The sequence below is a fragment of the Anomaloglossus baeobatrachus genome, chromosome 10 (assembly GCF_048569485.1).
Source record: "Anomaloglossus baeobatrachus isolate aAnoBae1 chromosome 10, aAnoBae1.hap1, whole genome shotgun sequence".
In the NCBI taxonomy this organism is placed as follows: domain Eukaryota; kingdom Metazoa; phylum Chordata; class Amphibia; order Anura; family Aromobatidae; genus Anomaloglossus; species Anomaloglossus baeobatrachus.
Genome location: NC_134362.1, coordinates 48,543,340 through 48,557,183, shown reverse-complemented (window position 1 = coordinate 48,557,183; position 13,844 = coordinate 48,543,340). Strand labels below are relative to the sequence as shown.

Sequence of the window (13,844 nt, the reverse complement as noted above, 5' to 3'; positions counted from 1 at the left end):
CAGGAAATAGATGGGAGGAGCGGAGCACAGGAGAAGCAGAGGATCTGAGCGACGTACAGAGGGGAGAGCGCGCACACGAGAGTATGGGCGCGCACTTGCGATGCAATCACAGCGCCGCCCATACTCTCGTGCCTGCGACCACGTCACTAGGTGTCCCGGCGTGCACGGGACCTCGGCGCAGTGGGCGGCGTTATGAGGCATGATTTGGAGCATGGGGGACGGCGTAAGCTACAGCAACGGACGCCACACGGCCCGCCCCCATGGAAAATTAACAAGATTTTCAAACAGAAAGGTACAAGTTTATAAAGTGTTTATTTTGGTTTAAAAAGGGGCACAAAAAGTACAAAAACCTTCCTAGAATGCAGCCCACGAGCTGCAGAGGGGGAAACGTTTAGGTTGAAAGCCAAATTCCTGATGACAGGTTCCCTTTAAGAATAAAAAGGAGTAAAAAAAACAAACTATTTGAAAACAATACAAATGAGTGAATTTAGTGTTGTCTGTGTATTTTTCCTCCCACTTCAGACTATGAATCATGCATTTGAACCTTGATAATTTTTTAAAGGTGCTTTCCAGTTTTGGAAAACCCCTGTCCCCTGGCTATAGTTTGTTTTTTTAAAAAAGCAAACTGTGCTTTATTCACCCTCCCCAGGTCCAGCGCTGAGTCCCTGCTGTCTTTAATTGCCTGCAGCCACTAACTGACCTCAGTGGCTCCGAGCAGCTCTTACCGTCAACTCAGGCAGAGCCGCTGGGCGCACCGATTGGCTGCAGTGCTGTCCACTTGATGTCAAAGCTGCAGACAATAATAAATATCTCGAGCAGCGACTGCTGCAGAAAAAAAAATGTATCAATAATTGTATATTATTACAGTTAAAATATGGGATTTATTTAATAAGAGTAGAAGTTCATCAAAGTTTCCAGACTCCAATGGAGATTTTTAATAAAGGCCTCTATGTTTTATTAGTATTTAATATGTATAGAAACCTTTTCAAATGGGACTTTAAAGAAGGGAATTTTGTTTACTTACCGTAAATTCCTTTTCTTCTAGCTCCAATTGGGAGACCCAGACAATTGGGTGTATAGCTTCTGCCTCCGGAGGCCACACAAAGTATTACACTTAAAAGTGTAAAGCCCCTCCCCTTCTGCCTATACACCCCCCGTGCATCACGGGCTCCTCAGTTTTGGTGCAAAAGCAAGAAGGAGGAAAAGTTGTAAATTGGTTTAAAGTAAATTCAATCCGAAGGAATTTCTGAGAACTGAAACCATTCAACATGAACAACATGTGTACACAAAGAACAACAGCCCGAAGGGAACAGGGGCGGGTGCTGGGTCTCCCAATTGGAGCTAGAAGAAAAGGAATTTACGGTAAGTAAACAAAATTCCCTTCTTCTTTGTCGCTCCATTGGGAGACCCAGACAATTGGGACGTCCAAAAGCAGTCCCTGGGTGGGTAAAATAATACCTCGTAATAGAGCCGTAAAACGGCCCTTTCCTACAGGTGGGCAACCGCCGCCTGAAGGACTTGCCTACCTAGGCTGGCATCCGCCGAAGCATAGGTATGCACCTGATAGTGTTTCGTGAAAGTGTGCAGGCTCGACCAGGTAGCCGCCTGACACACCTGCTGAGCCGTAGCCTGGTGCCGCAAAGCCCAGGACGCACCCACGGCTCTGGTAGAATGGGCTTTCAGCCCTGAGGGAACCGGAAGCCCAGAAGATCGGTAAGCTTCAAGAATTGGTTCCTTGATCCACCGAGCCAGGGTGGATTTGGAAGCTTGTGACCCTTTACGCTGGCCAGCGACAAGGACAAAGAGTGCATCCGAGCGGCGCAGGGGCGCCGTACGAGAAATGTAGAGTCTGAGTGCTCTCACCAGATCTAACGAGTGCAAATCCTTTTCACACTGATGAACTGGATGAGGACAAAAAGAGGGTAAGGAGATATCCTGATTGAGATGAAAGGGGGATACCACCTTAGGGAGAAATTCCGGTACCGGACGCAGAACCACCTTGTCCTGGTGAAACACCAGGAAAGGGGCTTTGCATGACAGCGCTGCTAGCTCAGACACTCTCCGAAGTGATGTGACTGCCACTAGGAAGGCCACTTTCTGCGAAAGGCGTGAGAGAGAAATATCCCTCATTGGCTCGAAAGGTGGCTTCTGAAGAGCCATCAGCACCCTGTTCAGATCCCAGGGTTCTAACGGCCGCTTGTAAGGAGGGACTATGTGAAAAACCCCCTGCAGGAACGTGCGTACCTGTGGAAGTCTGGCTAGGCGCTTCTGAAAAAAACACAGAGAGCGCTGAGACTTGTCACAGAGAGCGACAACCCTTTTTCCAATCCGGATTGAAGGAAGGAAAGAAAAGTGGGCAAGGCAAATGGCCAGGGAGAAACACCCTGATCAGAGCACCAAGATAGGAATATCCTCCACGTCTTGTGGTAGATCTTGGCAGACGTTGGTTTCCTAGCCTGTCTCATAGTGGCAATGACCTCTTGAGATAACCCTGAAGACGCTAGGATCCAGGACTCAATGGCCACACAGTCAGGTTGAGGGCCGCAGAATTCAGATGGAAAAACGGCCCTTGAGACAGCAAGTCTGGTCGGTCTGGTAGTGCCCACGGTTGGCCCACCGTGAGATGCCACAGATCCGGGTACCACGACCTCCTCGGCCAGTCTGGCGCGACGAGGATGGCGCGGCGGCAGTCGGACCTGATCTTGCGTAACACTCTGGGCAACAGTGCCAGAGGAGGAAACACATAAGGAAGTTGAAACTGCGACCAATCCTGAACTAAGGCGTCTGCCGCCAGAGCTCTGTGATCTAGAGACCGTGCCATGAATGTTGGGACCTTGTTGTTGTGCCGGGACGCCATTAGGTCGACGTCCGGCATCCCCCAGCGGCAACAGATCTCCTGAAACACGTCCGGGTGAAGGGACCATTCCCCTGCGTCCATGCCCTGGCGACTGAGAAAGTCTGCTTCCCAGTTTTCTACGCCCGGGATGTGAACTGCGGATATGGTGGAGGCCGTGGCTTCCACCCACATCAGAATCCGCCGGACTTCCTGGAAGGCTTGCCGACTGCGTGTTCCCCCTTGGTGGTTGATGTATGCCACCGCTGTGGAGTTGTCCGACTGAATTCGGATCTGCTTGCCTTCCAGCCACGGCTGGAACGCCTTTAGGGCAAGATACACTGCCCTTATCTCCAGAACATTGATCTGAAGAGAGGACTCTGTCGGAGTCCAGGTTCCCTGAGCCCTGTGGTGGAGAAAGACCGCTCCCCACCCTGACAGGCTCGCGTCCGTCGTGACCACAGCCCATGATGGGGGAAGGAAGGATTTCCCCTTCGACAGAGAAGTGGGGAGAAGCCACCACTGAAGGGAAGCCTTGGCTGCCCGTGAAAGGGAGACGTTCCTGTCGAGGGACGTCGACTTCCTGTCCCATTTGCGGAGAATGTCCCATTGAAGTGGACGCAGATGAAACTGCGCAAAAGGAACTGCCTCCATTGCTGCTACCATCTTCCCTAGGAAGTGCATGAGGCGCCTCAGGGGGTGTGACTGGCCTTGAAGGAGAGATTGCACCCCTGTTTGTAGTGAACGCTGCTTGTCCAGCGGAAGCTTCACTATCGCTGAGAGAGTATGAAACTCCATGCCAAGATATGTCAGTGATTGGGCAGGTGTCAGATTTGACTTTGGAAAATTGATGATCCACCCGAAACTCTGGAGAGTCTCCAGAGCGACGTCCAGGCTGCGTTGGCATGCCACTTGAGAGGGTGCCTTGACCAGCAGATCGTCTAAGTAAGGGATCACCGAGTGTCCCTGAGAGTGTAGGACTGCTACCACTGCTGCCATGACCTTGGTGAAGACCCGTGGTGCTGTCGCCAGGCCGAAAGGTAGTGCCACGAACTGAAGGTGTTCGTCCCCTATGGCGAAACGCAGGAAGCGCTGATGCTCTGGTGCAATCGGCACGTGGAGATAAGCATCTTTGATGTCGATTGATGCCAGGAAGTCTCCTTGGGACATTGAGGCGATGATGGAGCGGAGCGATTCCATCCGGAACCGCCTGGTTTTTACGTGTTTGTTGAGCAGTTTTAGGTCCAGAACAGGCCGGAAGGATCCGTCCTTTTTCGGTACCACAAACAAGTTGGAGTAAAAACCGTGACCCTGTTGCTGAAGAGGAACAGGGATCACCACTCCTTCCGCCTTCAGAGTGCACACCGCCTGAAGAAGAGCATCGGCTCTCTCGGGGGGCGGAGATGTTCTGAAAAATCGAGTCGGAGGACGAGAGCTGAACTCTATCCTGTAACCGTGGGACAGAATGTCTCTCACCCATCAGTCTTTGACCTGCGGCAGCCAGGTGTCGCAAAAGCGGGAAAGCCTGCCACCGACCGAGGATGCGGTGTGAGGAGGCCGAAAGTCATGAGGAGGCCGCCTTGGGAGCGGTTCCTCCGGCGGTCTTTTTAGGACCGCCATGAATCGGAGTTCCTCTGATCCTTTTGAGGCCTTTTGGACGAGGAGAACTGAGACCTTCCCGCGGGCCGAAAGGACCGAAACCTCGATTGTACCTTCCGTGGTTGAGGTCTGTTTGGTTTGGACTGGGGTAAGGATGAGTCCTTTCCCTTGGATTGTTTAATGATTTCGTCCAATCGTTCACCAAACAGGCGGTCGCCAGAAAATGGCAAACCGGTTAAGAACTTTTTGGAAGCGGAGTCTGCCTTCCATTCACGTAACCACATGGCCCTGCGGACTGCCACCGAATTGGCGGATGCTACCGCCGTACGGCCCGTAGAGTCCAGGACAGCATTAATGGCGTAGGACGCAAACGCCGACGCCTGAGAGGTTAAGGACACCACTTGCGGAGCAGATGTACGTGTGACTGCATTAATCTGCGCATGACAAGCTGAGATAGCTTGGAGTGCCCATACGGCTGCGAATGCTGGAGCAAAAGACGCGCCGATAGCTTCATAGATGGATTTCAACCATAGCTCCATCTGTCTGTCAGTGGCATCTTTGAGTGAAGCCTCATCTTCCACTGCAACTATGGATCTAGCCGCCAGTCTGGAGACAGGAGGATCCACCTTAGGACACTGAGCCCAGCCCTTGACAACGTCAGGGGGGAAGGGATAACGTGTATCCTTAAGGCGCTTGGAAAAACGCTTATCTGGACAAGCTCGGTGTTTCTGGACTGCCTCTCTGAAGTCGGAGTGATCCAGAAACATACTCAATGGACGCTTGGGAGATCTGAAACGGAATTTCTCCTGCTGAGAAGCTGACTCCTCAACTGTAGGAGCTGGTGGAGAAATATCCAACACCTGATTGATGGTTGCTATAAGATCATTCACTATGGCGTCACCATCAGGTGTATCCAGGTTGAGCGCGGTCTCAGGGTCAGAATCCTGATCTGCTACCTCCGCCTCATCATCCAGAGTCCTCCTGCTGAGACCCTGAACAATGTGATGAAGTCGAGGGAATTTCCCAGCGACCCCGCTTAGGCGGCCTGGGACTGCGGTCCGTGTCAGAGACCTCACCCTGGGACCCATGGTTCACCCCAGGAGCACTTTGCAGCTCCAAATGAGGGGGGCCTGGGGTCAATGATTGAACAGTGCCCGGGGCCTGAGTTACCGGTCTGGACTGTAAGGCTTCTAGTATCCTAGCAGACTATTTATCCATAGTCTCAGACAGTTTGTCAGCAAATACTGCAAACTCCGTCCCTGTCACCTGGACAGTGGTAGCAGGTGGTTCCACCTGGGCCACCAGTAGCAGAGGCTCCAGCTGAGTAAGTGCCACAGGGGCCGAGCATTGCACACAATGAGGGTCAGTGGAACCTGCCGGTAGTATAGCCGCACATGAGGTACAGGTTGCAAAGTAAGCCTGTGCTTTGGCACCCTTGCTATTTGCGGACGACATGCTGTTGTCTCCTCTGAGTACAATCCAGGAGGGTATATAGCCAAAAATCAACAGTGCGACCGTACAGTGTAGATGTATAGCATATAAGCATATATATATATATGTACACTTCGGCACTCAGTGGGGCCAGCACCTCAGGTGCTGCTTACCGACCGCTCAAAGCGGTTGTGTGATCACCAGCTTCCCTGCCTGGGCCTCCCAGAGCTTTCTCTCCTCTCCAGCGTCAGAAGAGCTGACAGGAATGGCTGCCGGCGTTCTGTGGGGAGGAGAGGGCCGAGGGCGTGCCCTAGAAAGTGCGGGAATCTGGAGCCCCACTGAGCTGAATGAGGGGGGAGGAGGATACAGAGTATGCTCCAGCCCTCAGCGCTGACGTTCTGTGCAGCGTCCCGCCCTTCCCCTGACTGACAGGCCTGGGGGCGGGAATATGCGCTACTAGGCCGCAAAAGCCGGGGACTAAAGTTATAAGCGCGGCCGGCATATAAGCGCGGCCGGCGCGGTAGTCCCCGGCGCACTAACACACCCAGCAGTGCTGCAGTGTATATGGTACCAGCGCTCCATGCGCGGTCCCCACGGGGACACAGAGTACCTCACAGCGCGGCCTGCGCGGTAGTCCCCGTCGCACTAACACACCCAGCAGTGCTGCAGTGTATATGGCACCAGCGCTCCATGCGCGGTCCCCACGGGGACACAGAGTACCTCACAGTAGCAGGGCCTTGTCCCTGACGATACTCGGCTCCTGTCCAGCAGATTCCCCAGGGGCTGCGGAGGGAGCACGGCCTCAGTGCCTGGAGACCGAATAGGATCCCACTTCACCCAGAGCCCATTAAGGGATGGGGAAGGAAAACAGCATGTGGCTCCTGCCTATGTACCCGCAATGGGTACCTCAACCTTAACAGCACCGCCGACCAGAGTGGGGTGAGAAGGGAGCATGCTGGGGGCCCTATATGGGCCCTCTTTTCTTCCATCCGACATAGTCAGCAGCTGCTGCTGACTAAGATGTGGAGCTATGCGTGGATGTCAGCTTCCTTCGCACAAAGCATAAAAACTGAGGAGCCCGTGATGCACGGGGGGTGTATAGGCAGAAGGGGAGGGGCTTTACACTTTTAAGTGTAATACTTTGTGTGGCCTCCGGAGGCAGAAGCTATACACCCAATTGTCTGGGTCTCCCAATGGAGCGACAAAGAAAATAAATATTAATAATAATTATAATGTATAGGTTTTCCATTCTAAGATAAAATTATCACAGCTGTTGTTAAAATCTTCAAAATGATTAATGATCCTCAAGGGCAGAGCAAAGTATTGTAGTGCGCCTATTGGGGTGCAGCCGACATATTGCTCCGTTTGACACTTTGCCAACGACGAACAACATTCAAACGACCGCCTGGGTCAAACAATTTATCGTTGATCGCTGATGCGTCGTTTTTGAAATCGTTACGTGTGACAGCAAATAAACGACCTATGAGCGATCTCGGCAAATCGTAAATACGATCTGGGCGTGTCACATCGCTCATGAGATCGCCCGATATATCTATATATATATATATATATATATATATATATATATATATATATATATATATATGTTCTGTGTGACGCCCGCATAAGGCTGAGTTCACATGTCCAGGAATCATCCGTTAGAACAGATCCAGCAGAAATCCGTTGTTAAAGGAGTTCTGCAATCACTTTTAAATAATTGATTTTAGGTGGATCCTTTCTTTTTAACATGGGAGTCTATGGAAAACAATCCCTTATAAATCACTATATGACCTCATGTAAAATAAAAACAGCTGGTATCACCCCGGTGCTGGCGGCGTACCAGTGACATTGGTGAATGGTCTCCCGGGGCTTGAGTGACATTGTTATGTCAGCCGCAGCTTCACTCTGACTTCCTCTGAACAAAACTGACATCCAGAGGAATTCAGAGATCGGCAGCAGCTCTCACTGTCAGTTTCCGGGTCATTTAATATTCTATTTAGATTCCCCAAGCACACAGAACAATCAGTAGTCGATCGTCGTGTGCTTTTCCTATAGCAAAAACAATGTGGGTACTCCAGTGTCTGTAAGACATACCTTTACAGACATGAACCAGGGTAAGTAGAACCTATAACTGGCAGATAGAAGTAACTGCTGGGAGTTTAAATAGGGAGTGGTCCAGCCAAAGACTCAAACCAGAGGGCTGAGTACAACAGATAACAGTGTTAAGTTGACCAATAGGTCACAACTGTTGACAGCAATGACCAAATGCAGAGGGAGTCCCGGCCCCCCCTCAGCTTCTCTCAGCCTTAATGAGATACAGACAAGAGACTGGTATCTGCACATAAGCAAGAGATGTGCGCTCCGAAGACTACTAATTTATTTTCACACATACAGGGTTTATCAAGCTAATAGGGGCGTAGCTATGTCGTGTACAAAGGAATAACTTTCGTTTCTCGATAAAGCATAACATAAGTTTCATTGTCTTTGACTAGACGCGGGTCTTATCTCTGTCCTTGCGTCTCAGCGTCTAGAGCCCTTGAATCCGCTCTCAGCATCATAGCGCAGCTGGGCTTGCTTGTTCATCTTACAAAACAACATGAATGTCCATCTATTCAATTTTAAGTTAACTCTTTAATCCCAATAGCACCTTGCAACAAGTCATAGACAGTCTAGGTGGGACTACAAGTCCCAGCTAGATACAGGTATCACAGGACTGCACCTGCACCCCCCCAACGCCATTGACAGTACAAGGAAGAGCAACAGAGGTCAAAGGGGAAAGTTGAGATATGGAAGGAACAATATGATAATCCCTGTGTGTAGAATTACGGCAGACAGCTCAACACTGCTGAGTGCGGTGATCGGCTGCAGCGGTCACATGATGTAGATGGAAAGTCACAGTCGTAGGGTGTCAACAAAGACCCGCGGGAGGTAAGGGGGTCATCACGTCACTATGACACCCGATCACGGGATAGCGATGACAAAACTGAGCCAAATTTTATACAGCCAATCACGTTACTAGATATTCTTAGGGGTAGGACCCCTTTAACCCTGCAGCAATCAAGTAACTGGGTATTACACCCTATTATTAGATTATTCGCTGATGTGCATTCATCCATCAAGTCGCCACGGCTTGAGATCGAGCTGAAGGCCGCTAAATAATAAGTGTAATATATAAATGGTGGCAAAGTCATAAAAACACAAAAGAAAAAAGTAACACCCCTGTCAGAAAAAACAAAAACACAAAAACCCATAACGGGCATGGACCGGACTATCACTGCACCAGCAGTGGGGGAGGCTGGTCACCCCCGCGCTCAGCGGCGCTTGGTTCAGTCCACCTCCTCCAACGCGCGCAGAGCACGCACCGCACCCCCCTCACGCCTGCGCTTCCTGCGTCACTTCCGGTGAGGAGACGGCCCCGTTGCTACGGTGATTCGTAGACAGATGGAGGCGGAGTCCTGCTTGGTGGAAGTGACGAGAGGTCGGAGCTTGAGTTCGAGCGAGCTAGAGATGGCGGATGGCGGCCGGCCCTATATTGGTGAGTTTATTAGACGGGAGTTATGTGCTCCGGTTCGAGGGGCTTCATCGGGAGATTAATATCGGCCGATGTACGAGTTATGAACAAAACTTTATTTCATAGCGACTTTGTTAGCGCACGCGCGGGGCTCCCCGGGACTAGACATGGAAAACATGGCGGAGACAGACCATCAGTGTGTAACGTGGAGAGGTGACTGAGCTCTGATGGGGGTCCTGGCTCATCACTGGGGGCAGCCGGGGGCGTGGGATAATAGGGAGACTGGGCAGATAGGGGTGTGGGGGTACGGGCAGACGGGGGTGCAGGGTATTTGGAGGATGGGGCAGACGGGGGTGCAGGGTATTTGGAGGATGGGGGCAGACGGGGGTGCAGGGTATTTGGAGGATGGTGGCAGAGGGGGGCGCAGGGTATTTGGAGGATGGTGGCAGAGGGGGGCGCAGGGTATTTGGAGGATGGGGGCAGAGGGGGGCGCAGGGTATTTGGAGGATGGGGGCAGAGGGGGGCGCAGGGTATTTGGAGGATGGGGGCAGAGGGGGGTGGGAGGATGGAGGCACCTGGAGGATGGCGAAGGCAGGGGTGCATGGCACCTAGAGGATGGGGCAACCGGGGGCGCGGGTTGCGTGGAGGATGGGGGGGGGGCAGTGGGAACCCCAAGGATGGGTAGGTCGGAGGCATGGGGCACCCCGGGGTGGGGAGGTGGCCAGCGGCAGGGCAGCCCGAGGATGGGGAGGCTGAGGGCGCGGGACACCCCGGGGATGGGGCAGCCGGGGCTCAGCTGTCGGGCAGGGCTTTCCCCTATAAATTGCCTTCCCCTAGGCAATGCTTCTTTATATAGGAAATATCTCAACCAGCGTCAAGTGAATTACAGACAGCACATATGACCCCACTTATCGCTCCTGGACCACCAAATGAAAATTCCAGATCCTTTTTTAGTCATTTTTTTTTTTTCATCATGATTATTAAAGGTTAATTACCATTTTAAAGGGCTGTCCTCTAATACATGATTCACTTCCGCCAGTCTGCTGTCCCAAATAAAGAATCTGCATACTTCTCTCCCAGCCCCGCGCAGGCCTCACCACATGTCACAGACCGATGCCGCTGATCACCCGCCGCTGATCGGCTGCAGCCTTCTCTCAGTGCTGACTTCCACTGCTATGCTGTATTTTCAGGTAATTGGGCTATCTCTGGTCCCTTTTGTGGCCGGTAGCATCTGGCCCTTCTCAGTCTGTGCTCCAGATGCTCTGCCCAAGTATTGTACGCTTTGACCTTCTATTTTCGCCTGCAATTCGTCTTCATGCTGATATGATCAACAGTAGCAGAAGAAATAGCAGACGTTTACCTACAATTGCAGCATGGCAGCAGAGGAAATAGGCAGCGTAAGGAAGTTGTCTTACATGAAATTATAAAATGATTCACACCTTTACCATGTGACCCTGACAATTAAATGTGAATGACAACTACTCTTTAAAGCTGTGGGTTATTCTGAGCGGACACATCCGTCTGTTTTATAAGAGGCAATGTCTGACTTGGAAGGATTGTCTCATAGATCACGTGTATCGCTGGCCCATGAAATAGGTGTGATCGCCAGGAACAATCATGGTAATGGGCTTCCCTGTGTGAATAGGGCAGCACTATCTGATTTTGGGACTCTTGAGGTCCCGGTGGTTTGACCCTTACTGACCATGGGTGACAGTTTACAGGACAGCCTTGTCACTTTCGGCTATGACAATTAGTGACACAGATTGGATGCTTGGAGCAGCTGTATAGATTTGGGGCTTTGATCTCTGGTATTGTGGCTTTCGAGTGCTATGTAGCACCATTTTCTAACAAATAGTGATAAATCCCATTGCGTTATATTGGGGGCTATAAAGGGTCCTGTAGGTGTCACTGGGGGAATCTTGCACCCCACTGTACTTTCTTCCCATCAGCCTTGCATGAAGCCTATTGATCTTCTAGTTTGCTCTGAGTCTGTTGCACAGCGTTTGGGGACAAGCTGGGACTTGTCAGGGACCTGCTGCAAATCAAGGAAATGCAAGGTCAGTGGAGTGGGGGATATCTGTAATGAGACAGATAACTATAATTGCACTTTTTAGAAAAAAATAAATAAATAATTGATGACTGTATATGATTAGCTCCCTTGGGAATATATTATGCAAGTCATGAATTGCACTGGGGTACAGTATCTAATCTGTGGAGACAATGTTGTTTACTTAGTGCGAGACAGAATATGTAACATAAAACAAGGGTGTAGCGGTGGAGAGACTGATACAATTTACTGAGGTCCTATTGCGATGTTTTTTTTTTCTATTTTTAAATAAACACAGGAGAGTTGATGGGGTATAATAGCAGATTACATGCCCAAAGCTTCTTTTGATTTTGAACAGTACATTAGACCATGCTGCATTAGTAAAAAAAGAAAACCAAATAAGCTCACCCATCCAGTGCACGGTCATAAGGCTCAAAGGTAGACCACATATAATCCAGAGGAGACCAGCACTTGTCATATCCATAAAGATAGGTTTATTGATCCATGTTAAAATCTGAGTAGAGAAATAAATATACATGGATCAATAAACCTAATTTTTGATGGATATGACAAGTGATGGTCTCCTTTGGAATATGCAAAGTTGCATTAATGGATATTTGCTTTGCTTCATGTAGTGAACCTGTCAGGTACAATATGTACCCAGAACCACGAGCAGGTCTGGGTGCATATTACTAATTCCTGCCTAACCGTCCCTGTATCTAGTGGCATAGATAGAGCTCTTTAGGCCTAAGACATACGGCATGAAAATCAGACCGAGTGGAATGCAATAAAACATTGCATTACACTCGGACCAATATTAGCCTGTGTGCCAGCACCCATTAGCGATTATTTTCTCAGCCCCAATCGGACCGAGAAAACAATTGTAGCATGCTGCGAGTGTAATGCGAGACTCTCTCGCACCCATTCAAGTCTATGGGGCGAGAGAAAGATCGCAATGCACTCGCGGTACACCTGTGGACTGCGAGTGCAGTGCGAGAATGGCAATAGCCGGTAACGAAGGAGCTTGGGAGATAAATCCGGCCCGCCCCTCCTCAGGAGGGCCGGCCCACCCCTCAGGAGGGCCGGCCCGCCCCCCCTCAGGTCCGGCCCGCCCACCGCACTTCCAATCATGTGCACTACACCTTCCGGCTTCAGAGACCTCATCAGCGATCTCGCTGTGTGTGACATTAAGCAGCAACCTGGCCCCTGCTGTGAAAATGCTGATCGTTACACACTGTTCTGGTTCATTTTTTGCTCGTTGGTCTCCCGCTGTGCAGCACACATGTGCTACGTGTACAGGGAGCCAGTGCTAAGCGGTGTACGCTGGTAACCAGGGTAAATATCGGGTAACCAAGCAAAGCGCTTTGCTTAGTTACCCGATATTTACCCTGGTTACCAAGCGCAGCATCGTTTCACGAGTCGCTGGTCACTGGTGAGATCTGCCTGATTGACAGCTAACCAGCGACCATGTAGCGAGGCACCAGCGATCCTGACCAGGTCGGAATTGCTGGCACGTCGTTTAGTGAGACGGTACCCTTAAACAGGGATTAGAAATATGCACCCAAAACTGCTTATAGTTTGGGTGTATATTGCACCTGACAGGTTATCTAATGCCTCTGTACAAATTAGACTATAGTCAGCTGAACGTGCCAATATCAGTCGGCAGTGTATGGGGCTTCCCTACTCTCCCCCCAACAGAGGATGTTGGGAGAGAGAAGAATCTGACACTTTTGATTTCCAATTCCTGATCGTTTTGGAGATGAGTATTTGCCTAAAAAAGTCTTGTGGAGAACACGGGAGCGCTCAGCCGAGCTGCTGCTTATGTGTTTGGGTAGACTGGAGAGACAGCTGCCCCGAACCATCGTTCATCCAACAGTATGGTGGGCAGTAGACATTGGATCACTGGTTCATTAATGGTGGTTTGTTGACTTGATAAACCAGATTTCTTGTGGTGGCAGCTAATAGCATGGTTGTTACAGAATTAAGGCCGGTTTTACAAGTCTGACAAACGCAGACTGTACTTGTATTGGATGACCTGTCTCCTGACCTGAGCTCACTGCCTCAAAGATATAAGCAGTTGGATCTGGTCAGGAGACAAAGTCAGGCCGGGCCTTCTGATCCAAGCATGATCCATGTGGAACCAGCCTTTAAGGGGTTCTCCAGACTTAAGACAAAAATTTGCATTGACTCTATGTGACTGCAGTCTGTTGAATCAGTGACAGCCTGCGGTGCACACGCTGTCACGATCCCTCGGTACTGCTAGGGCAAGTGATCCATCATGTGAACACATGAATGCAGTTTGCATACTTGCAGTCACTTGCCAAATAGTCTCATCCGGCTTTTCTCAGAGAAGCCAAATGAACCTAGTCGAATGCATACATGTGACCACCCACTCACACCAGCAGGGGGGATCGGGACCGCAC

The 13,844-nt window shown here is 50.5% G+C and overlaps 1 protein-coding gene across 1 annotated transcript in view; it reads left to right on the top strand.

Moving 5' to 3' along the window:
* Window positions 1-9,278: 9,278 nt before the first annotated feature.
* NXF1 (nuclear RNA export factor 1) overlaps window positions 9,279-13,844 on the top strand; it is a 173,889-nt gene continuing 169,323 nt past the window's right edge. Inside the window, 1 exon segment of the mRNA XM_075326585.1 lies at window positions 9,279-9,398. Within this exon segment, the coding sequence (XP_075182700.1) occupies window positions 9,305-9,398 (94 nt within the window). The 5' untranslated portion in view covers window positions 9,279-9,304.